The sequence below is a fragment of the Chionomys nivalis genome, chromosome 24, assembly GCF_950005125.1.
Source record: "Chionomys nivalis chromosome 24, mChiNiv1.1, whole genome shotgun sequence".
Classification (NCBI taxonomy): Eukaryota; Metazoa; Chordata; class Mammalia; order Rodentia; family Cricetidae; genus Chionomys; species Chionomys nivalis.
Window position 1 is genome coordinate 1,474,985 of NC_080109.1, and position 25,255 is coordinate 1,500,239.

The following is a 25,255-nucleotide window of genomic DNA, read 5'->3' on the forward strand; positions in this document are numbered from 1 at the left end:
AACCTAAGGTCTTGGTTAGATAATCCTCATCCATTTTGCATTGAGACTCCACTGATGTTCAGTGTGGACTCACATTAGCTCTGTTTGAACTTCTGTCACTAAATCTCAGTGACCGCTCTTCTCCCCGCCCGATCTTTCTTCCTGTTACACTGTTAGTGATGGTTGGAGGAACTAATATGTATGGAAGTGTTTTTTACCATGTAAACTTGCTAGTAAGTGTTAGTCATGATCCTTGACAAACAAGCAGTCTTTCTCACAAAACTACTCGGAGCCTTCCGTCCTGGCCCCCCCTCTACCCAAGGCTGCCTCCCCTAGACTGGAGTAATCTCACGGACACACTTCTCTATTGGTTCTCTCCAAGTTGTGCTCTACCGTGCTTCTTGTGAGCTTATCCCTTCTCTGAATTTCTTGGGTATGAGACTCATATTTTGTTCATCTTTGTGTCTTGCCTTCTCACTTGCTTCTCTCCTGGTTTATCATGGTGCCTGACATAAAAGATGCGTCACCCTCATCAGCCTCTTGACTAGTAGCTAAGTAGCTCTGCTTTTGCCTTGTCTGCTGGGGAATAGCCTCCTTATTCTATCCATAGAACAGGATTAAACCGTCCTAACTAGTTGCTACCTTCTTCTTTTGCTACTCTGCGTTTGGTCTTTGGACAGTAACACAGGCATCCTTGTGAGCTGTTTGGTATAGATCAGGGACTTCCGACAAGACTGTTTATAGACTTTATTTTTTCTCTGAATGCAGGTACTTGCAACTGGACTCAGTGGCCTGTACTCGTCCCTGCCCACGAAGCTGGAAGAAAAGGGTGAGGAGTGGCATTGCCTTCTGAAGGACGACTGGCTCCTGCTGCCCCCCCTCGTGCAGTTCATGAACTCGCTGGAGTTCTGTAACGCCGTCATCCAGGTACTGCCTGGCAGCAGCGCAAGCCCTGGTGGGCCGGAGTCTGCTGAGAGCTCCAGACGTGCTGGGGATCCGCGTGCGTGAGCACCCCTCCTCGTTCAGATTTCTCCTAAATGAACCCTTCTTCCATTTTGAGACGTGCTCGTGGAATCATGAAGCTTTGCTTGAATCCCATTGAATATCCTGAAATGAGTGAAACCGTTTGGTAGACTTCTGAAAATTTCAATTGAGAACAAATGAAAGATTTTATTTTCTCTATAAAAAGTGTTATTCGGTTTTGATTATCCACTTACCCATCAAAAATAAGTTCACAGGCTGGCTCATTAAATAGATATTTTTAGGCTGCTTAAGTACTCCAAATTATAACCCTTTTACTTCAAGGTCTTCCTGGGAGCTTACAAGGAAAACACTTTATTTTGCTTAATGGTGCACACTACATAAAGAATATTGTTATCCCAATTGAATTTGGAAGAAGTTAACAATCTTCTTAGCTACACAAATTAAATTTGCTTTGAAATTGGCTCGCTTTAGGGGAAAAAAACAGCCACTGAACTCTTGTATATTTGGCTTTTTGATTAGATTTTTACTGTCGGATTTCTTGTTACTGTTTTCAATAAAAATCCAATTTTATATATGTTTAAGGGCGTACTAAGTTTTCATCAAAATTTCTTCTATGTAGCATAAATATTACCTTAATATTGGATATATTAAGAAATCAGGTTTGTTTTATGGTGATTTTTTTTTTAGGGTGAGAAATGTCAGTTATAATCTGTTTATCTACCAAATAAAGAAACAGCTTCTGGTGGAAAGTGAAAGTAAATTACTTTAGTTCCCATCTCATTTTTATTGCTAAGTCAAAGGAAGTTTTATTTGTATTTAAGATAAATGGATTACACTTTAAATTATTTTCCCTTTAATATTATAGTCTATCAACATTTTCTTGCAGAAACGTATGGGAATAAAAAATGATGGAACTACTATTAGCTCTTCTTGGGATGTACAGAGAGATTGTCAGTAATTTAAACAGCTAGGCTTACTTCCCTAGAAACCGCTTTTTACGTTGTTTGACTGAAGCTCTCTCCCTCCCCTCTCTCAGTAAAGCTGAAGGGAGTGGTGAAGAGTGGGGAAATTATGTCTTTATTTCAAACTAAAGGCAAACATTATTTTAAAACATTTAAATAATGATTTTGGGTTATGGAACCCCTGAAAGGATTACTTATAAAAAATATTAGTAAAGGTTTGTCCATGTTATCATGTGTTTTGAAAGTCAAATTTGGGAAGCTCAGTACCACCAGCAGTGTTTTCTGCTTTTGAACGACTGTCCACTTTTTATGAGAGCATTTTATAGGCTCTTTTCTCCCTAATATAAACACCAGGAAATATATCTTTAAAGTTCTCTGTTAGCAAAATAAGCACATTTAATTATCATTTTCTATAGCTACGCTCTTAAAAATGTAGCCCGAGTGGATATGGAGCCCCGAGGGAGTTAAGGGGCAAGAATTATACTTTCTGATTTATTCATTTGGACTTATAAATATTTATACATAGTTCATCTATTCATTGTCTTTTGAAAATCAATGTTAAAATTAACATTTTTTCCATATTTGGAAGTATAACTTTAGCTGTTTATACTGTAATAGAGATTTGAAAAAAAAATCAAATCATCGTGGGGTCTGAAGTATCATTTAACAAGCGAAAACATGGCCCAGATTTGGGTTCCACACAGCACTGCTTGGCTTTAAGGAACTGCAGACACTGAGCCCTGTGTCCTTCTGTCGCAGGTGGCCCACCCCTTGATCCGCTCTCAGCTCGTCAGCTACATCTACAATGGCTTCCTGGTTCCAGTGTTGGCTCCCGCCCTCCACAAGGTCAGTGATGGGCTGAGGCCGTCTTCTGTCTGTTAATACAACAACGGAGGGAAACTGAGGAAAGCAAGCACGGTGTAACAACTCAGCCGTGTATATAACATTAGTTGTCTTCTCATTCCTTCCCAAGTTCTCAGTCGTGTCAAATGTGGGTCTTAAAATAGCTGTGGTGTAAGCTGTATGGGGTCCTCTTGGCGTTGTGGAATGTCAGGTAGTGCAGTCTGGAGCAGAGGCTTCAGTTCACGGGTGGGGTGAGCTGTCCTCTGACGACACGCCTTTCACGGAGAGTCATGGCTGCTTTGCACGTGGAGAGGGCAGAGGCATCACAGGTGGCAGACTTTCACCTTCTCTTTAACAGATCATGATTTTTTATCATTACCTTTTTGTGACAGCCAACATGAAGGTGAAGCCACGTTTAGGTTCCACCAAGGGTTGACTGTCTCGTTACCACGACTCTGGATTTGTTGTCACTCATTTAAGAAACTTACATCTTTTCCATTGAGAGTTGTGATGAGACACTCATTGGTCTAGAAATTTAATTTTAAGAAGTCTTTTTCCCTGATTGGGAGAGGAGCAAGAATTAATTTACAATGTAGCTTGGGTGAAACGCCCTTCTTTCTGGATATTTAAATTACATTTTATGTATTCTTATTTTATGACGTCAAAAAACCCAGATTCTGGGAATGCTGGTGGCATGTGTGCTGGTGGCATGTGTGTTAGTGGCATGTGTGTTAGTGGCATGTGTGTTAGTGGCATGTGTGTTAGTGGCATGTGTGCTGGTGGCAGGTGTGTTAGTGGTATGTGTGTTAGTGGCATGTGTGTTAGTGGCATGTGTGTTAGTGGCATGTGTGCTGGTGGCATGTGTGTTAGTGGCATGTGTGCTGGTGGCATGTGTGCTGGTGGCATGTGTGCTGGTGGCAGGTGTGTTAGTGGCGTGTGTGTTAGTGAGCAGTCAGTCTCAGTGGAGCTGTCTCTCTCACTGACCAGTGCCCTTTGACCTTAGGACACACTGTGTGAGACAAACTGTCCTTGGTCTGAAATGGGATTTCTTGAGGTTGCTTTAGTGTTTTATAGACACAGAGAGACCGTCTGTGGAATTAGAGCTGTCTTGGGGCGTGTAAGGCATGGCGTTGAAAACATGGGCTTTCCATGTTTCTGTGCTGTTCCTCTGTTTGCCAGTCCCGCTGTTCTGGGTTGGGGTGAGTGTCTGGCTTTGGAGGTCCCTAAATCTTATGGGGAAGAATGCTTCTTTTTGGTGGAATACAGTGATACTACTGAAAGTCTTTGTAGTAATCATATACTCCCCACATTGTCTTTCTTCCTCTTTTATTCCCAAGTTTCCTCACTGACCTACTGACACTAATGCTATTGATAACTGTTGTACTAATGTAGCTATTATTACTATTTTCCATACTATTAGTTATTAAACTTAATATACTTTAATGTTATAAACATTGATGGAAATTCTTTGTGCATATTAATTGGGGTATCAAGTGATGTGTTGATACATGTATATATTGACATACAATATATATGGAGTCAAGCTAGACACAGTTATCTTCCCATTTATCATTTGCTTGTGGTGAAAACCCACCTTGTAATTGTTCAGTAGCGAGCACACCACTGTACTCTGTAGACACCCTACGTTGTACCAGCACAGCAGGGCCTCTTGCTGTGATCTCAGGGTGGCTTAGAGCAGCGAGTGTCTCTAACTCACAGAGCTGTTGTGGAGACCTTCCCATCCCATTTCTTCGCAGTGCTTAGGAATGACTGAGGAACGGGCATGAGCCCTGAGTGTTCAACATCTGACTCCACAGAGGTGAGCGCACTTCCTGAGGGTCGGGCTTCCGTGTGTTGTGTTCGCTGGGATATGTCACTGCTGAGTGTGGACTTGAGAAGTATGGAAAACCAAACCAAACTAAACACCAGCACACAAACCGATGTTTATTAAAGTGTTGGCAGAACGCTGGCAGTTGGTGGCTTCCCAGAAAGTGCTTTATAAGAGAATGAGTGCAGACAGTCCTGTGTATACATTCCCTGGCTTCCGTTTTTACAGTTATGTCCGTAATTTAAAATTGGAGATTTTTAAAACTGTGAAGTTAACAGATGCTTTTTCATACGTCACTATAGAATTCAGGAGATGAAAAGTGAATGCTACTGCATGAGATTTGAAGTTGTAACTCTCTAATTAAGATTCCTTGATTTTTATCCATTATTGGCATTTCCTAGGATATTTTTGTTTAGTATCCAGGGAGAGCAAAGACTTACTGTTCTCTTTTTTGATTATTTTTTCTTCCTATTCTCCATTTAGGAGGGGGTTTGTGTTTTTACTGTTTAGAATCGAAAGGATTAGAAAGGCAGGGACAGCCTCTCCCCCACCTCTGGCTCTCTCAGTGACAGCTGATAGGAGTCCTAGATCAGCAGCCCAGGGACAGACAAGCCGGGAAGGTCAGGGATGAGTGTATCTCGAGAAGCTCCCGCTGGGAGCAGCCCTATCCTGTCTCTTACTTCTCCTGCTTGGGCTCTGAAAAGGTTACCTCATGTCTGGGCTCAGGTCTGCTGGAGGAATTCCCATTGTGTTTTACAAACTTGAGGTCTGCTGCCCTGACAAAAGGGCCTCAGTCAGTCTTCCAAATAAAATTCCTTTGTGCACTCTCTCACCTAAATCATGCATAAATTTTTAGTTACCTGACATCTGTGTAGGCAGCTTATAATGGTGAACTTATTCTCTGTGCCTCATAAATCATACAAATAAATCCATACTTAAAAAATCCTTCACAGCACAGACAGAATATTTCCACAGCAATTCTTAACCAAAGATTAAGCATTACAAAACCTTGTGAAAGTACTGGGGAGATGGCTCAGTCCGTGAAGTGCCTTCCACACACGCATGAGGAGTTGGGTCCCTAAAAGTGCACATTAAAAAGCCAGACTTGGTGTCTTATATCTTGTATCCCCATGGTAGGGGACAAGGTGGAGATTGGGGGCGGGGGATCCTGGAACTTCTTCAGCCAGCTAGCTGTCCTATCTGAATTGATGAGCTTCAGGTTTAATGACAAAGTCTGCCTCAAGAAGTATAGGTGGAGAATGAGAAAAGACATTTGACACTGACCTCTGGCTTATACACACGGTTGTACACACCTCCAGCTACCCTAGCAAGTACATAAAAGGTGCACAGCACATACAACCTAGAGGATGGGAACAATGGGGAAGGACACATAGGCTGAATGCAGGGCATGTGTGAGGTTCCTCCCCACTGTTGTGTGTGCGCGTGGGACTACACTCCAAAGTTGTTCTCTGTGTGCTTTCTTCAGCCAACACTGAGACATAACTATTTGTTCCTCTGGGTTAGTGCCAAAGCTTATGTGGATTTTTGTTTTAAAGGGTTCCATGGCTTTCTCCTGCAGCCGTGTAGGAGTTGAGCATAGCAAGCTCTGGGGCTGGGAGTAGAGTTTGCTGAAGGTGTGTGAGACCTTGGGTTTAGTCTCTAGCATGAGGAAAAAAGGTGACTCGGGAAGCCCTGAACGCAGAATGTTTTAATCAATTCATTTGGCATAACACCTCACCTAACCTTGCTAAGTGCATCAGGTGTCTGGTCTTCCTGAATCATCTTGAATTTGTTGATTTTAACCTACTTGTGTTAACATTTATATGTTCTTTGTAGAAAATATTAATATACCTGATTTATTTTGCTAACCTAGACCTTCTGAGGATTTTATGTAAAACATGACAGATAAATACATCATTCTTCTAAAGTTTTGAATTACCAAATACATATGGCCTCCAGAGTTTAGAATAAGACATGGGAAGCTTACTTTGGATATTTTTGGAAAGGATAATTTTTTAAAATAATTTATCTATTTATTTTACAACCTGACCTCAGTTTCCCCTCCCTCCTCTCTTCTGATTCCCTCCCCCCACTTCCATGCAGTTTCCTTCTGTGTCTCTTCAGAAAGGAGCAGGCCTCCCATGGGTGTCAACAAAGCATAGCATATCAAGTTGCAGTAAGACTAAACACTGTCCCTTGAATTAAGGCTGGGCAAGACAATCCACTATGGGGAATAGGTTCCCAAAAGCCAGCCAAAGTGTTAGTAGCAGCCCCTGTACCCATTGTTGGGAGTCCCACAAGTAGACCAAACTACACAGCTGTCACAGAGATCTTAGGTCAGTCCCATGCAGGCTCCCTGGTTGTTGGTTCAGACTCTGTTAGTTCCTGTGAGCCAGATAGCTGTTTCTGTAGGTTTTCTTGTGATGTCCCTGGCCCCTCTGGCTCCTATAAACCCTCCTTCCTCCCTTTAGCAGGATTCCCCGAGTTCAGCCTAATGTTTGACTGAGGGTCTCTGCATCTGTTTGTATCAGTTACTGGATGAAGGCTTTCTGATGACAATTGGAGTAGTCACCAATGTGATCACAGGAGATGGCCAGTTCAGGCTATGTATCCACTATTGCTAGGAGCACGGTAGATGGAAATAAACACTATTCAGCCATTTGTAAAGAAAGGACATTCTGACATACTATTACATCAGTGGCACTGCAGGACAACTACCTGGTCTCACTCACATAACTTCTTTACCCCTGGTGGTGGTGGTGGTGGTGGTGGTGGTGGTGGTGGTGGTGGTGGTGGTGGTGGTAGTGATCGCATAAAAGAGATTTAACTCTGGATCTTTGTAGGAAAGTTTTTCCCACCCCTGCTGTAGGGCAGTATGGTGTCCTATACATTTGGGTGAGTAGCCATTGTTTGGAGGTGTCAACAGTAGAAAACATCTCCAGGTAGCAGTAGGAGGCATTGAGAAAGGGTTAGCAGTGCTTTTTCTCTGAATGCAGCGATCAGGACCAGGAGCAGGAGACCCAAGTAGCTGTCAGCAGCCTGGACTCTCTGCCCAGGTGTGCTTTGGGGTCCTGTGTCAGGAGAGCGGTAGGTAGGCAGTCAGCCATAGAAGATAAAGCCGACATTGGCACCTGTCCTGGTCTCTAACAGGATTAGATAAAGAGTTGGTACGGAGTAAGGGTGAGAGAGGACTGTCTGAGCAACACCCTGGCACACTTGCAGGATTTCCAGAAGCAACCTTGGGATGCTCTTTGGGGGATTCTTTGAGCCTATCCCTCCCAGGGTTTTAGGAAATGGGGAAAGATGCTTGGACCTGTCTGTTAGATGGAGCTGTAGATCTTGAGGGGTGTATGCTAAGGCAGGCAGTGATGGGAAGGGGATCAGTCACACAAGTCCTTTTCTGCATTCAGCTCACAGATATGAGCTATGGAAACTCTGACCTCAAAGCCTGTACCTTTGGTTTTGCCAAAGAACAGCCAGATATGTTTCACTTTCTGTAACTGCTTGGAGAACAGAAGCAAGAAATCTACAAGTAAAAAAAAGATTTTTTTCCCCACCATCTTCTGTGTGCTGAAACTGTGCTTGAATGATATACGTGGGTAAAATGATTTCAGACAGTCCCTTAAGGGCATGTGTGTTGGCTGCCTATAAGCCAGCGTGGAGCCCATTTGTTTTGCAATCTTGCCTTCCACACACACAAGCACACACATACATATTCATGATCTGCATCCTACAAGCTCAATAATTCATGGCTTATTGACTTAAGTTGATGGATGGAAGTTTTGGGCAATTGAAAAGAAAAGATGGGAATTCAGAGAGACTGGGTGGGCATGGCCATGCAGGAGTTGCCCACTTACCAATAATGTGCTCTCTAGGTAGGGTGGGACACGGACTCCAGTATGGCACAGTTTGGCTCTCCTGGTACAGCGTTCTCTGGACTTTTTTGCCCAGTGAAAGTCATGACTACAGATTTTTAAAAATAATTAAATAGCATCTTCAAGTTATCATCACTATAAAATATTAGTGGTTCATAGCTGAGTGCCTAGCTTACAGAGGAGCAAACGGATGGGTGCCTAAGGAGGGAGCAGAGAGGCTGCTGTCTCAGTGCTCTCCAGTGCAGCCTCTCACTTCCTGGTCTGGGAGAGAGACGAGAGGTCTCAGGAGTGGAAGGAGGGTCAGCAGGTCCCCTTGCTTGCTCTTCTGGAACGCTTGCTTCTGTTTTTCGGATGTGTAGCATCATGTTTGTGCTCTTTGTCCTTCTGCTGTCATCTCTCCCACGTCTTGATGGGAAACACTTTGACATTTTGTATCTGGTTTCCAATGATGCTGTGGAATTTCACTGGAAACAAATTCAGTACAAAAGGGAAAGAAAGGAGTGGAAGCATGGAATTAGGGGTAGCTATGCTCACCCCTGCACCACCAATACACTCACAGCATGGGATTAGGAGTAGCTATGCTCACCCCTGTACCACCAATGCTGTCACAGCATGGAATTAGGAGAACCTATGCTCACCCCTGCACCACCAATGCAGTCACAGCATGGGATTAGAGGTAGCTATGCTCACCCCTGTATCATCAATGTACTCAGAGCACGGGATTAGGGGTAGCTGTGCTCACCCCTGCACCACCAATGCAGTCACAGCATGGGATTAGGAGTAACTGTGCTCACCCCTGTATCACCAATGCACTCAGAGCATGGAATTAGATGTAGCTATACTCACCCCTGCACCACCAATGCACTCACAGCATGGGATTAGGAGTAGCTGTGCTCACCCCTGCACCACCAATGCACTCACAGCATGGGATTAGCATAGCCTGTTGACTGTGAAGCCTGGGGTTTTTCTTTTAAACTTAAGGGGTCTCTGCTATGCCCTTTGTAGTTTTCCTTCACTTATTTGGTGACTAAATGAGCCCCTGACCCTGCAGTGAACCACACCGAAAGTTCTATCATTTTATGGTTTTACTTACACATTTCAGTAATTTGCTTTTTAAAGCCAATTGCTGACCAAGGCTTTTAATTACTAACGGCTTTTGAATGTCATCTTGTTTTTGCTAGGCACTTACTTATTTTCCTGTGATAATGTTGAGGTTTAATTTTTTGCAATTTCCTCCTCCTTTTTACTCTGCCTTGAGTGAAGATTGTGTCCTAAGAGTACACTTGCAGCTCCCGTTGGCCCACAGACCGTTAGTGTGGTGTGAGGCAAAGCCAGTCCCAGAGGTCACCTGAAGAGGCAAACTCATTCATTCTTTTAAGGAGTTGCTATTGTCTCCAGCCTCAGGGGCCAGCTCTGGCTAACTTCAGGGCAGGCAGGTGTCCCCTGTCTTGTCATCAACTGGGAAAACTGTAAGTTATGGGTGCCTGAGCATGACAGGAAAGCCTAAAGTAACTGTTGCCATGACCCAGGGAGGTTGTGTCATGTCAGCCCTGTGCAGGCCGCAGGTGAGGGGCTGGTCAGCTGCTGTCTTGGTTTCACTTTCTGTTGCTGGGATAAAATACTCTGAAATAAACAGCTTGCACAGGAAGAGCTCATTTTGGCTTACACTTCCAGGGTGTTGCATGTCACCATGGGGAAGTCACCGAGGCAAGAGCTTGAGGAAACTTACACATTACATCCATGGTCAAAAAGCAGAGATTTTATGCACAGGAGCGTTCAGCGACTTCTCCATTCCATACAACCCGGGAGTGCAGTGGTTTCTGCTCTAATCCAAAATGGTTCTTCCCACATAAATTAGCATATTCGAGATAATCCCTTGCAGGCCTGCCCAGAGGCTCATCTCCTTAGTGATTCTAGATTCCGCCAAGTTGACAATTAAGGCTGCCCTGGCAGTTGCAGTGTGGTGGGAGGGGACCAATTGGTTGTCTTAAACAGTCTGTGACAGCGGATGGGCCAGTTGTAGAGATGACCGAGGCTGGTCAGTGATTGCAGTGATTAAAGGGCCCAGTCCCGTGGGAGGCCTTAAGCTATAGACCATGGAACAGTGGCACCTTTAGACTTGGCCTGAGAAACGCACGTTCAGAGAGGCAGCTAGGGACAGGCTAAACAATGGCCCTGTCCAGCTGTCTGAACGGACCTAAGAGTTTACTGGTAAATATAAGGGGCTTTGTCTTGGAAATACTTGATTTATTAATTGAACACCATGAATATATATTATCTAATGCATTCATTCAGGTAGTAAGAGTTTGTGGAAGCAATGTAAATTCGTGTAAAACGCGTACCTCAAAAGTGGGCTTTGGGATCAGTCAGACCTTGGTTTACAGTCTGGTCCCTGGCTACTTTAATCAGCTGTGTAACTGGGGCAGTGTTCTCCTTGGGATTTGTGAAGAACGAATAGATATTGTATTGAAGTAGTTGTCATTGTCACTGATACTAGCACTAAGTACATATTGTCTGCCATTATTCATATATCGGTGTTTCTTCTCTGATGTGTGCCTCGTGTTGGATTGCAGTCCTTCTACTGCTTACTGTGTAAAGTCAGCTCCGCGCTGGTATTGCGGTTGGTGTTATCAGTACTGTACACTTCCCTTAGATGGAGGGGTATCCACCAAGGATGACAGTGGTGGCTACTCGCTGATGTCACATGTATCACAGAACATGATAAGGTCTGCACCATCCCACCAGACTGCTGTGGGAAGAGGGAAATGTGTGCCTCCTTTAGTGTGGCTTCATAAGAAAAGAAGGCTGGAGGGTTATGTTGTCACCGGCGCTGCTTTGTCCCCCTCTGGTGTTCCTGCTTTTTCCACCCCTGGTGTTCCAAGTTGTTGTGTGGAAAGACAATGCATACAGACGTCCAGACACACCTACAAGCCTACACTTCCCTTCATCAATAGATAGAAACCTGTAACAGTCCATTCTGGAGCCTCGATTAACACTCGTGGGTCAACTGTGGAACACAGAGAAATGATTAATGTTTATTGGGGAATATTAAATGATGCCATAGAAGTAATTGAAACATTTGCTTCTTTTTTAAAAAAGAAAATCTTATAATTAATATCCAAGGTCTTGTTGCTGAGTTTCCAGAACTAATTAAGTACCACATTGTTGAGCATTTTAGTCAAGGCACCATCACCTAGAGCCCATGGCAATTCTTATCTGAGATTAGGTGTATTATTCAGGGACCAAAGCCTAAGGCTTTCCATTGATCTTAATTCAATTTTAGCCATTTGTGACCATAGGATCAAAGTTGGTCCATGACCAACTTTACGGTGTCTTGAAAGCATCCTTCTCCCTATAATGCTTTGTCTAATGATGCGCTTAACAATAATAAATAAAACTGGTCAGAATGAATAGAATTAAACCAGAGAGTGAAGAAGCCAGTAAATTTAGTTATACAGGTGACTGGAACTCAAAGTGAAATACATTTAATTGTGAAAATCCAAGGGGAAACCTAAGATTTAAGAGAGGTATTGCTTTAAAAACATAAGGGAAGATACAAATTTCTAGAAAGGAGGAAAAAGACTAATTACAATATTACTGAAGAAGCATTGGTGGCTGAAGAATCCCACTTGCAGCATGCTCTCTACATGTGGAAATGTAACCGTTCAAGACGAACTTCACTGCCCTGGGTTTGGAGCACCTGTAATTAATTGGCAGTGGTCGTTGCCCCTGTTGTTCATCAAGATACCAACTGTCTGAATAAGCCCTGTGATACATACATTTATATGCTTTTATAACCATAGATAGGTTATCTCTAATCCAGAAACCCAAACACTCCGAAACCGCAGGCTGCATTTTGGATGGGTGACACTCAATGTACAGTAGGTTTAGCTGTCCAGATTGTTTCTGTGTCTAAGAATCTAGACATTTGAAACTTCCGAGTCTAGTAAATTTCCATTTCCTCGAGGAGCAGCATGGAGCAACGGGAGGAGCTCATGTGTGTCCCCTGTCGTCATCTGGCTCCGTGTTTGCCCAGTGCTTGGTGCCTAGGCATTCGGGAATATTTTTCAGTCAATGAATTACCAAGATCTCAGTTTTTAAGCTTTGCACAGAGTGCTGGGTCCTATGCCCCACACTTGTACTTCCAGCTACTTGAGAGATTACTGGGGTAGAAAGATTGCAAGTTCAAGACTAGCCTGGAGCACAGAGTGAGTTCAAAGCCAGCATGGACCAAATAGTAAAGCCCTATCTCTAAGCGGTAAGTATCAGTAGTCTGGGGTATAACTCAGTGGTAGAGTTTGCTGAGCATGCGTGATTCCTGGGCTCAGTCCTCAGGACTACAAAACAAAGTTGGTATGTGAACTTTGTGAAGCATTCTTTGTGCTTAAAGTTCTTATCAAATCTGAATAGACTAACTTAGAACTAGAAACGTGGTATGTTATGAACACTTATGGAATTCGAGTAGTGGACATAATTCTAGAGATTAAGTATTCCTTCGTTTTCAGTCAAAGGCATTAAAGACCAGAGAGGTGGGTTGACTTGGGCGTGCTCTCCCAGACATTAATGACCAATCTTGTACCAAACCCAATTCCCCAGTGCTGTCTGTCTTCTTGCATTTTTTTTTTTAAAGTAAATCTTAGGTTCATGGATCCTTCCTTAAGTTTAACTTCTGAGTCCCCAAAGCAGAGTTTAGAGAAAACTCTCTTTCTTTTCGTTAAACACGAGATAGATTTCCTTGAAGAACATATCCATTTCTTTCCCAGGATCTGGCACAATGCAGGAAGTTGCTTGGGTGCATCAATTTTTAATGTCCTTTTCTCTAAAAGGAGAGTTTGCTCCACCTAGTGGATCGAAGAAGAGGCTCTTGGGGTGAAGGTTTTCTGTGGCCCTCCCCTAAAGAGGAGAAAAGAACACAGTTGTAGCTCATGAATCTCCACTCACTGCCATGGAAACTTTTGTGTCCTTGAAGTGGTGTCCATAGCCCAGGTTACACATCAGGTCACTTTGTCCCCCACCGTGATAAAGTAAGCTACACTATTGCCCATGCTGCTCTGTGGTAGGGGAAGGAGGTGCGGCAGTGGGAACCTCATCAGCCCTGTTCGTCCTCCCAGCTCTCTTGGGTCTGAACCTTTTCACTCATTAATTCAGAAATACTATATTGGGCCTTCCCAACATTGTTGACAATCAATTAAACCCTGTTCTTCCCAGGAGTTCCCCTATGGTTCTTCTGGATAGTTATTCAGGATTGTACAGTATTCTAGTTTTTGGAAGTTTCCAAATTGCTTCTGTGTTGCCCTTCAGTAGAGATATTCAGTAGAGATTTAAGTGGCAGGCAGTATCCATCTGCAGAACAACTTGAAAACTGAATGGCCAGGCCCAGGTTTCTCAGCCCAGACTTTCCTGGCGACTGGAGGTGTCTCTCGGCCTCTGGCATTGTATTTTTCCTTGAAGAGTGCTTGGTCATCTTTATAGTTAAGCGTACAGCTCAGCAAAAGCATTTCTAACGCTCTCTGTTCATCTACCAGTATCTTCACTGGGATGGCAGTGTCTGGAAGGTACAGGGGACTTAAGGTCAGAAAGTCCATGTGCTTTATAGTGGTACAGGTGACAATCAGAATCGAAAGAGAAACTAGCCTAGCAGGGAGGCTCTCCCAGCAGGGAGGTGAGCCTTGCAGAAAAGCCGAGTTAACTGACTCAGGATGGATCATAAGCAAGGGTGTCTTTTGGGAGATTCTAAGATGGAATTGAGACTGAGAATAGCCACCAAGTTGTTACCCAAGTATTTAGGGTGAAAGCCTGAGCTCTGTAACTCCAAGTGAGGCCCAGTCACCTGTTCCCAGTATGTTAATTAAGGAGAGTAATTCTGAAAGGCAGAGAAAGGAGGTTTATTCTGCATGGCTACATTAGGGAGTAAAACAAATAAAGATGCAGAGACTCCAAGTTAGGATATGGATATGAGGTTTTGAGAGAGGGCAAGAGGCTGACAGAATGGAGTAGGATTGGTGGAGGTATGGCCCCTGTACTTGGTCTCAGCTCCCTGTCTGTCTGTCCTAGCATTCTACAATACGTGTTAGATTGCTAACCTGTTAATGCTGAGGGTGCAGTCTGGCCTCCTCTGGGAGAGTGAATTGTTCCTGGAAGCTTTTGACTTCCTGGGATTTAAAGTAACTCGAGGAAAGGTTAAGGACAGATGCTTATCTCTGTGATGTCGACCAAAGCACAGACACAAATTGAAGGCAGAGATGCCAGGCTCTTATCCTGTCTTCAGTTACCCTGTGAGCCAAAACGAGGAGCCAGTGTTTGTTAGCAAAATCGGCTTCCAAGTGCCCATTTCAGTAGGGTGGCCTTAAAGGGCTGTGAAACATTGGGGCCCAAATACGTCTGGTGAGCTCTTAGGCTTTTAAATCGTGTGCACATTGGACATCCGTCTCGGAGGACTGGAGGCAGGGCTGTACTGCCCCGCTGTTAGCATGTGAGAGGAGTCCAAGTCTACCTCTACGAGAGGTACTTACGGAGCAGGTTCTGAGGCAGACCCAGCTCTGAGGGATGAGTGTGAGGGTCAAAAATGTCCCTCCGTGAGTGGCAGCTGAGCAGATTGTTAAAGTTGTCCTCATCTGAGAGAGCTCATTTGATGCTGTTGGCACCTTCCCAGTGGCTGTGGGAATGTGGGTGTCTCACAAGATGCATTTGTTCTTTCTGTTGGTTTAATATTGAATTTCACCTTTACAAAGGTAGACTATGCCCAAACACTTGACGGAAGAAGCTTCTGGAATAGAAGCCTGGTATGACACTTGGAGCTGTTTTCTTTGACTTAAGAACTTTGCTGATTTGACTTGTCTTGGTGGTGGTGTGGGGCATGTGGAATGGTGAGAGGGCAGGGGTGGCCCAATCCTCTTGCGTATGGTAACTTGTGTCTTTATGTAGAAGACTTTGTCCACCTACCTGGCCCAAGCAGATTATGCTAAGGTCTTCTGTTTTCAGAAGAATGACTAGAATGTTGTCTTGACATCTTCTCAGGTGATATAACTAACGACCATGAAACATTGCTTTGATTCTGGTCTCTTCCACTCCTTGTGTATTTGGGGGCAAAATTATGAGTCTCAGTTTTCCTACTAACTACCTTAAAGGTCCAAGGAGAATTAGCCCTGATAATGTGTGTCAAATACCTAACACATTGTTGACAAAGAAGTAGGATTCTGTGAACAGAAGTCGTTTGGGGAACTATCACAAAACATGAATAATGAATTAAGATGATAATTAACAACATTTCCTTCTTCTTTTGGAGATAGCAGCTTCATGGCCCATGTGCAGCTGTTGTCTAGTGAAGGTGACAGAGATGTTTATAGCAGCTTCTCCAGGAGAGGCATGCTACTGTCATTTGCCATGACTTAATAGTATATGGATACTATACTTAGTATATGGTATAACAATACCACTTCACTGATGCCCTCAGCCTGGCCATAAAAAGCATCTATGTGAATTGGTGTAAACTGAGTTTGCAGCCAAAGGAACCTGAAATAAAGTTCTAGAAACGTCAGTGTGGTCTGAGTTCTGAGTCTTCCCTGCCGGTGTTCTGAGAAAATGGGGAATAGGAAAAGCCAGCTGGGCAGGGATCACCAGACATCTTCATTACTTGGGAAAATTCATGCTGGAGAATAGAGATTATTCTTGTGGATATTACTTCCTAATATTGAACCCCAGAATTAGGTAAGCTATGGAAGTCAGGGCAGGAGGAGCACAGAGGAATGTGTGCTTGCTGCCAGAGCCTGGCTTTCAGAGAGGGGAAGGGATGGATCCCGTTTCTCATCATTCCTGGGGAGAAAGGCTGAGACAGCCTAGAGGATCCCAAGTGTTAGAGAAACCTCAGGACTTCACCCTCCTCTACCCAGTGTTCAAAAGTCTAACCTTCCTTAGTTCTAGCAAGTATATAAGTACTTACACACACTTTTTTTGTTTGTTTGTTTGTTTGTTTGTTTTTTGTTTTTCGAGGCAGGGTTTCTCTGTAGCTTTGGTGCCTGTCCCGGAACTAACTCTTGTAGACCAGGCTGGCCTCGAACTCAGAGATCCGCACTTTTTAAAAAAATGGCTACTATTTGTCCCCTCCATTCCAAAGAACACATGGTGGGCCCTGTTACCCACAGAAGACTCTTTGGATTACTTTTCCTGGTCTTGCAAACTGCATCTAACCTGGCCCATCCAGCTTGCAGCTCTGTGATTTCCAAATGCAAATCACCATTGTCAGCCTTTGCAGAGTCTGTTCTTGCCTCCTGTGTCCCTGATGGACTGTCCCTTCTGCTTCTCGCCTGTCTACCCAGAGTGCATTCATTCAAGTCCCAGTACAAGCTCCACACTGAGACAAGCTTTACACTTGAGCACACACCGATTTCTCTCCTCTCTAAACCAGCTCTGAGCAGTCATGTGAGATCAAGAGCTTGGGCTTAGCCCTCCTGTCGTGTATGAGCTTTGTCAGCCAGTGAGTGAGCACCTCAGGGACAGACACTTTCTGTTCTTCTGTGTGTTGTGTATCTGTGGTCTGCTCAATAAATTCACAATTGGTTGAATAAATGTATCAGAAGGAGTGGTGGGCATCCTTGTCGTTACCCTGACTGTGTTCTTAATGGAGTAAGACACTAAGATATAGAATTTCATTAGCTCAGGTTTCAAGCCCCTGACACAGAGTTGGAGAATTTCAGGATTTCAGAACTGAGACCGTGGTCCTCTAGGTCAACACCATTCTTTCACAGCTGAGCATGGTTGTGACAGGAATGAGGCACCTCTCTTACTGACTGCAAACCGTCTGTCAGTCTTTGGCTTTAGGTTAGCCATCAAAGGGTAAGCTGGTAGCTTTATGTTTCACGTAGATGGGCCTGTGAGTGTTCCGAAGTGTGTTTCTCTTATCTTAGAAAGCCTCACTGCTTATCTTTCTGTGGAGGGAGGTCCTATATGCATGCTGCTGTATTTCACTGCTGCATCTCCTCTTTTGTGTGTGTGTGAATTCACTGAGGAGGATTCTAGAGCTTATAAGCTTGTTCTACCTCTGTAGCCACCAAGACAACAAAAAGTTCCTTGTGGCCCCAGACTCAAAGCATAAAATGCAAGTATCTTCTGTTCTCACCGAAGATCATTTTATGCTATCCCATGATGCTCTAGGTATCTTAAATTGTTACCCACAGTCCCCCAGAGACTCCCAGCCAAGAACAAAAGCTCATTTGCATTCTCCAATCAGCAAAGATCAAGGGCAGTTACCACAGTGCTTAGTCACCAGGACAGGCCATTACAAACCATGCTCCCGAGGACAGCAGCGTTGATGAGTGCTGGGAGAGGAGGCAGCTCTTTGCCAGTGTGAACTAACACCAGGGGCTGGGATAGGATGAAGGATAGCTGGCCAGCATTGGCCTTGCTGGATAGCTCCCAGCCCCTCTGCTGGGGGAAGGCATCTTTACTTGTGTAGTGTTATTGTGTTGTATAGTGTTGTACTGTGTCATGTAGTGTAGAATTGTGTAGTGTAGCATTGTGTTGTGTGTTTTAATATCCTCAGTGATTATAGAGAAATTCCAGTCCCAACTAATAATCATGTAATTTTGATTATTTGGGCCACTGTTTTTTTTCATTCACTTTAAAACTTCTTAGAATAATAAGTAAGAAATTAAATGTTAGTGTTAGTGTTGACTTTTGTTAGCAAAAAGTCAGTAGAAAAGGTTATATAGATGTGTATGTTTTAAACAATTTTTAAACACTGAGTCATCATGTCAATGAATTATAAAGTCACCTGGGGTCAAGACTAGCATTGAAAATGGAACCAAATAATAAATATCAGAATGCACACTGTAGTCAGCCCTGGTGATTGCTGTGTGCTGTTCGAGATGCGCTTTATGATGCGTCATGGTGTAATCAGTCTTGGAAACCCTGCTGTCATGCATTGGAGGCTGGGTCACTGCAGTCACTCTCTCTGCTTTATTATGAACTGTCAGTGTTGGCCGCTCTTCTCGTATTATGAAACATTCATTTATTAATTGCTTCAGCACATTTATTTTGAGCACCCAGTATATTCCAGGCACTGCTCTAGATGCTGGGGAGTAGCTCTCTCTGTTAAAATTCACAAAGCAATCATCTAACTTTTGGAGAAAGTTGGTTTGCATAGATTCAGCTGTGATCACAGAAATTTCCCTGCTAGCATCTTTTCCCATTCCTCACATGGCTTTTGTTTATATTTTCCTGATCAGGACACAGCTAGACACATAGGAAACATACTTTTTGTTTTTAAAGTATAAAGTCAGGGTTTCCTCCAAAGAAGACAGAATGACCATGGGGAAGACATTTCATACTGCTTCCCACCAATGCAGAACTTCTTAGGTATTAACAACTGTGTTTCTCTTGATGGGAAGCTGGGGGTTTCTGTGATCATTATTACAGGAGAGACCGGGCTCTGCAGAGTCATGGTGTAGAGCCGTGCAGGTCGTCCACTGCACAAGAGCAGTCTGCTGCACTGCAGGTGCAGATGAGGTCACTAAATCTCTAGACTTAATGCCTCGGCAAGGGGCTGGGTCCACAGACAGCAGAGGGGAATCTTCCAGTGGTAAATCTGCTCTGGCCAGACTGTCAGCTAAACCCCAGGGCAGGGAGAGCTACCTCTATCCACGGAAGCCCTTTCTCTAGTTGCCGAAACGCCCTGTGCAGGCTGCTGTTGGCTCAGAGGTGGGCCTCAGGAAGCAAGTGCCCATAAGTGTGCATGGTTCTGTCCCTTCAGCTACAGCTCTTCTTGCCTTTTTTAAAAATTACTTTTAGAGTTACAGAAGGTAGGTGATGCAAGTGTATCTACCATCCTACCACACAGGTGAACGGAGAATTTGTTTTTAGAGGCTGAAGCAGATACTGTGGAATCTCATTGGCTGACCTCTGTCATGCCTCAGGTCGCCTCTTTCCCATAGTAGGAGAGGAAATTAGGATGATGAATGAAGCTTCCGGTTACTTCTGATGTGAAATGGGAAATGAGACTTCTCTCTTTAATTTCAACCAGTGCACTAGCATTTCAACTAGTGATAATGCTACACCAAAGGATGTGGTTCTCAGGTCTCAGAATTAGGAGACAATAGAACCAGTCCCACCCTTCCTTACACAGATGGCACAATACATAGCTCACACAAAACCTCACCTTATCTGTGGAAGCCAGGTGGTGTTCACCTAAGAAACAAGAGCAGATGCAAGAGTGAAAAATCTGGTCTGAAGTTTGGTGTGAATCATTTATTCTTCCCCATGCACCATCCTAAGAGAACATTCAAAATTGATCAGCAGCAAATGCCTTGTGAGTTTATCTTCAGGCAGGTTGTAAGGAAAGCAGAAGGTTGGGTTGGGGGCCCAGCAGAGGCTGTTGGCCTGCTTGTTATCATCCTGCCATGGTTGTCTCTTGCCCTACACTGACTTTCCACAGGCAAGGTGGCCCCTCATTTCTGAGATGCTCTGCTGTGAGTCTCCAGTGCCAGACAGTGAGCAGGTTTGGGGAAAACAGGAAAACGACCACGGCTAGAATTATTGAATTTGTTCTGGCAGACACCTGTGCCATTTCTGTCTCACTATTGTGTGGAGATTTCTTTGTTGCTCATGGAAAATAAGCCAGGAGTGAAATCTGTCCTTTGTCATCAGAGCTTGTTTTTGCACCTGGGAAAATTGTTCTAAATATAAAATTTTACCCCAAAATGATGCACTTAGCCCAGCAGGCAGATGGAGTCTGGGGGGCGATTGCAGACGTGAGATGCGATCCAGCCTTTCCGTAGTCAGCTGCTGGCTGAGATTCTAGCCCAGGGGTTGGAAGTCAGCCTTACCAGCATGAATGGGACTCGTGTTAATTTGGAGGAGAAATGAAGGGACAACCCACGGAAACATTTCTTCTCTGCAGTGGATCACTTTTCCAAGTTGCTCTCATCCAGAGCACGGCCTGAGCCGGGCTCTGTGTTTTCAGTGAAGTGTTATTCACTCTAAGTGGAAATGTTCCCGTTACTCAGATATCAGTAGATGAACCTAACTACCTTGGCAACAAGGCATCCCCAGCACAGGCTGTAGATGCCGTGTTTTTTTTCTTTAGTAGCCGAGCTCCCAGTGCCCATCTCAGTCTGTTTGTTGATTGTGCGTTGAGCACTTGACAGTGCACTGTGTCCTTAGAGAACCGGCTCAGTAGGTCAGATGTACATGTTTCTGCAGAAAGTTGGCAGTCATAAAGGATGGATAAATACATGAAGAAAACTGAGAAATGGCACTGGTGATCCATTAATCCCAGTAGCCACACCAGTTTGCCACAGAAACCAGGGAGTAGTGCATGGCTTTAATCCTAGCCCTAGAGAGAAATAGAAAATGGGAGGAGACAGCTCTCAGATACAGTCTCATTCTGGGATTACTGGAGGCATTGAATTGCCATTTCAGACAGAGGTAGAGGTAAGAGCCAGTGATTGGCTGTTTTGCTTTTCTGACCGTCAGGTTGAACCCCAATTTCTGTCTTTGGGATTTTATTAATCGTGCTACAAATGCACATTTTGTTCTGTCTGTTACCCCTGCTCACCACACCCAAATTTAGCTTATTCTTAAATTGATGCCCCAAATCAGAAAATAATAATCATTTTTCCTGTTAGTCCCATCTGTGCCTTTAGATGTCTAGGCATTGTCTTTAATTCTCAAATACTTCTAGATATTGTGGTTACCCCATTTTACAGACGAGGAAGCAGCTTAGAGAGATTAAATGGCACAGTGCAGTCCGTACACTATTAAATCCGGACCTGCATCTGCCCACCTAAAAATCCTGTGTTCTTTCTAAAATCCACTGTCTGTTCAGGTCTGGCAACCATGCTCCGAGTCTAGCGTGACGCCCTAACTCCTAGTATAGACCTAAGTCAGGTCTTATAATTCCCAGTGCTTCTACCCTTGTGTATAACAACAAACAGAATAGTGTTCCAGCTGCCTTCCCATCCCAGTCACTAAATGCTGAGTTTTCAATGTGTTCAGCAAATATTTGATGAAGAGAGCCATTCCTGGAATGCGGTCAGGTTAGAAACCCCAGAAGGTGCAGTCTCCACGGTGGTCAGCAGCATGACTGGCCGGCCATCTCCATCTTCACTGGAAACAGAAAGGGGTACAGAGAAAAGGCTGAGACTGGCTTTTATCTTAAAAATATTTTCCACAGAATATGTTGCAGACACCCTCCTTGTAGCCATCACCTTCCATCTCCCTCTTTTTAAAGTCTCTTGGGAATAAGTAGCTCAGCTTAGTAACTTTGAATGTCACCTCCATCTTCTCAGCCTGCCTCTGGCAGTAGCATTGGTACACTGTGTGGCCTTAAGGTGGAGGAGCAGAAGGAGACAGGAGGGGGGCTGATTCATCTGCTACAAACTATTTCCAGACTTTGAATAATTGAATGTTTTCTGTCCTGAATTTTTGGCTGACGTGTGGGGTGGGCCCCTCTCCGTGAACCAGAGTGTCTGTCTTCCCTTTTGCACTTGACCATGCCTCTGGGTGATCTGTGTCCTGGGAAGGAAGAGGTGGCTGTGAAGAGCCCATCCAGCTGATGCCCTTGGCTGCCCACAGTGGACCAGCTTCCTGTCCATTGGCTTGTCTCTCCAGCAGCAGCTGGTGGGCTCCAGCAGGGGTTCAGTAAAGACTTTCTCAACTCTGTTTCCTGTGGTGTAACAAGTCCAGTCCCCCTTCTCCCTCTGCTGGTCCTACTGTTTCTCCACACTGGTGGGAACCCTGAGGTGGGAGAACTCACCATTGACCCATGGAAACAGCTACTTAGTTTTCTCCTTGGGCATCAGAGAAAAAGACAAAGAAGGTGGCTTCTGTCTTATAGAGGTTGTCACAGTCACCTGACCTCCACTGCCTGCCACCTACCTGAGTGACAGAAGGTAGGGTCCATCTGTTTGCTCCAATGTGACTGGATCACAAAGAAACAGCAGATTGTAAATTTATTTTTCAAGACACATATAACAACCATCACCGAGAGGACACTGGTGCTAATTTAGATGCAAATAGAATCGCCCAACTAGAGCTGATTACAGAAGGGTCAGGGTTCCTGTATGCTCAATTTCACTCCTACATATCAAGTTAATGTGCTTCTGCAGTGTGAACACGATGGCTGGGCTTATTTTCTTCTTTTTTGTATAGAGTTTTGACTTTGTAGAAGTAGAATGTGGCATCCACCTCCCTTTTAAAAGAAAACAAGCTGTCCATTTGGTCCATTTCTGAAAAGCTTGAAATTCTGATTTTAAAAAAGGGGAGGGGATCCTTCTAGAGCTTATAGGCTAAGATAAAAAGAAATAGAATGACTGAATTCAGTTGCCATCCTGCTCAGAAAGCCAGGGTCAATTCCGTGCACTCTGCTGAGTTGTAGCCAGGGATGGATAACTGGTGGGCAATGGGCTGGTACAAGCGATTTGAAGCTGTGTTAATGCACTGTTTGTTGGATGGCTGCTTCTCACAGTCAGGTTTTTGCACATTGGGTATACCAGTGAAGCACCTGCACGTAATGTGATTTGTATGTATTTCTGACAAAATATACACACCTAAGTTCCACAGAACAGTACTTGCTCTTACTACACACAGGGTACACTAACATTTTCTATTTGAAAATGGTCTAAACCATTGGTGAACCAGCAAATTGAATTCACTCACCCAGTGTCAAGCTACATTCTTTAGAAAACACAACTTTAAGGGACTGGTAAAGGCAGTTGGCAATGAAGAAAGAACAAAGCAAGGGCAAACGGAAGACGGGGAAAGGGAATAAAGAAAGATTTGCTTCAAAGAATGGACTAAATTGGACTGACAGAATTAAAACCAGGTGCCCAAGGAAGGCCTCTATCCTAGCACTTGTACTGGGGAGGAAGCAGGGACGGTGCCTAGGGGTTTACAGCTGTCTTTATCTTATCAAGGGTAAGATTGGAAGAGGGTGGATTTTGAGTTTTCGCTGTTCTGCTTCAGTCATTATGGTCCACCCTTAATTTGAAATAACATTCTCAAGCTGCATACAAAGTGTAGACATTGTTAATTTGAGTGACAAGTTAATTTGTATAGCTGGCTATTTTCATGTAAGTTGGTAGCTGCCTGCCATTCTTTATAGAACAAGGTAGATCCTGGCAACCATATGAGACAAAGGTCCTCATGTTGCAGTTCATTGTCCTCCATCATTGAATAGTTACTTTGTAGCTTCTGTGTTTTGCTAACGCTGCTCTGGGCGCTGGCAGACGGCTCCACTTTGCATTCCTCAGACTGAACATCTCTCCTCTGTGGTTATCCTTAGCTTTCAAGTGATCACACTTCGGCTCTTCGTCTTATCCTCATTAAGGACGTTGCCTACTTGGGAGGATTAGAAGAAGTTTCTGCAAGTACGATAATGGGGCAGGAAAAGATTTTCTGGGATAAAAGGCTCTGAAAGATATGGTGGGGAGAAGAGGTGGAAGGAGAAGCAACTGGGTTTCCCTGGTTAGGGTATTAGTTTAAGGTAAGTGTGACCTCAATCTGTAAAGAGTTTGCAACTTGATATTTAATGGGATTGGATATTGAATATTTATAGCATGTTATGTAAATGCTGCCCCCCAAGTGCTTTCTTAAATCCTCTTAGCTTACTAATGACAGCTTTGATTTCTAAAAAGAAATAAAATCTTTTCATTTATCCAGCCTAAGAGTAGTAAACAATAGCTGCTCAATGCCCCGCTTTCATGTTGGCCCCCGAGGACAGACTTGGATTCTAGCAAGTTGATTGCTGGGCTTTTGAGCTTATGATGGTCACGTGTAACCTAGTGGGGCAAGCTGATGTTGCACTACCAGCTGCAAAGCAGCTTCTGGGAGTCTCATGTCATGTCAGTTCAGCAGTGCCGGGTAAAGTTAGAGACTTAGCGTCAAGAAATCTAACTTTCAGCCCATTTGGAATGATTCCATTTCTCTACTGTTTTCTATTTACCTTTTCTTGCCTTGATCATTTTGGTCGAGATTTCCACCAAGTGATCCCAACGTTGCAGTCAAGTGGATGAATAATTGTTTATGGTTGAGCACCATTTCCTGTTTGGCTGTGTTTAGTGGCATTAATTATTTTTGAACCCTTCACTAAAAATGTACCTACACCCAGGTGAGGTAGCTCTGAAGACTGAGGCAGAAGGATTATTAGTTAAGAGTTTAGCCTGGTCTACACAGGGAGGGCTGTGTCAGAAGCTAAGGGACAAACGTGTAGCCCAGTGGATGATGCTAGCATGGGGAGACTTGAGTAAAATTTTATTGACAGAAGTGAGAGAGAGAGAGAGAGAGAGAGAGAGAGAGAGAGAGAGAGAGAGAGAGAGAGAACAAAGAGGAAGGAAGAGCTTCCAGGGCACAGGTAGAGCAAGGCTTAGATTTTTTCCTAGTTGGAAGTTCTTTTGCCTGAGACGTTTACCTGATCCTGGGCATACAGGTGTATTCTTTACTATTCTCATTGCCATAACCGGATATCCAACAAGAAGCAATTAGAAGAAAGAAGGCTTTAGTTTGGCTTATAGTTTAGGAAGGAACACTGCCCACCATGGCAGGGGAGGAGAATCAGGGAAAGAGGGAATGAGTCACATGGTGTCTGCAGAAAGACAGAGAGAGGCAGGAGTTAGGACTGGGTTCTAAAACTCCACAGCCTCATCCATGATGCCCCAGTGAGGCTCTGCCTCCTGAGCAGCACTCCCAGAGATCAAGAGTTCACAGCTATGAGTCTGTGAGGGACACCTCACATTTCACCACAGTGGGCATAGAAAACAGATATGTAAATTACAGGTTTATAGTAATAACTC

General features: G+C 44.0%; 1 protein-coding gene across 2 annotated transcripts in view; it reads left to right on the plus strand.

Moving 5' to 3' along the window:
- Nucleotides 1-25,255, plus strand: part of Fhip1a (FHF complex subunit HOOK interacting protein 1A) — a 202,380-nt gene that overhangs the window by 144,349 nt on the left and 32,776 nt on the right. For both annotated transcript variants that reach the window (XM_057757374.1, XM_057757373.1), the window contains 2 exons: nt 748-906; nt 2,685-2,771. In XM_057757374.1, the coding sequence (XP_057613357.1) occupies nt 748-906; nt 2,685-2,771 (246 nt within the window). The remainder of the gene's footprint in view (nt 1-747; nt 907-2,684; nt 2,772-25,255) is intronic.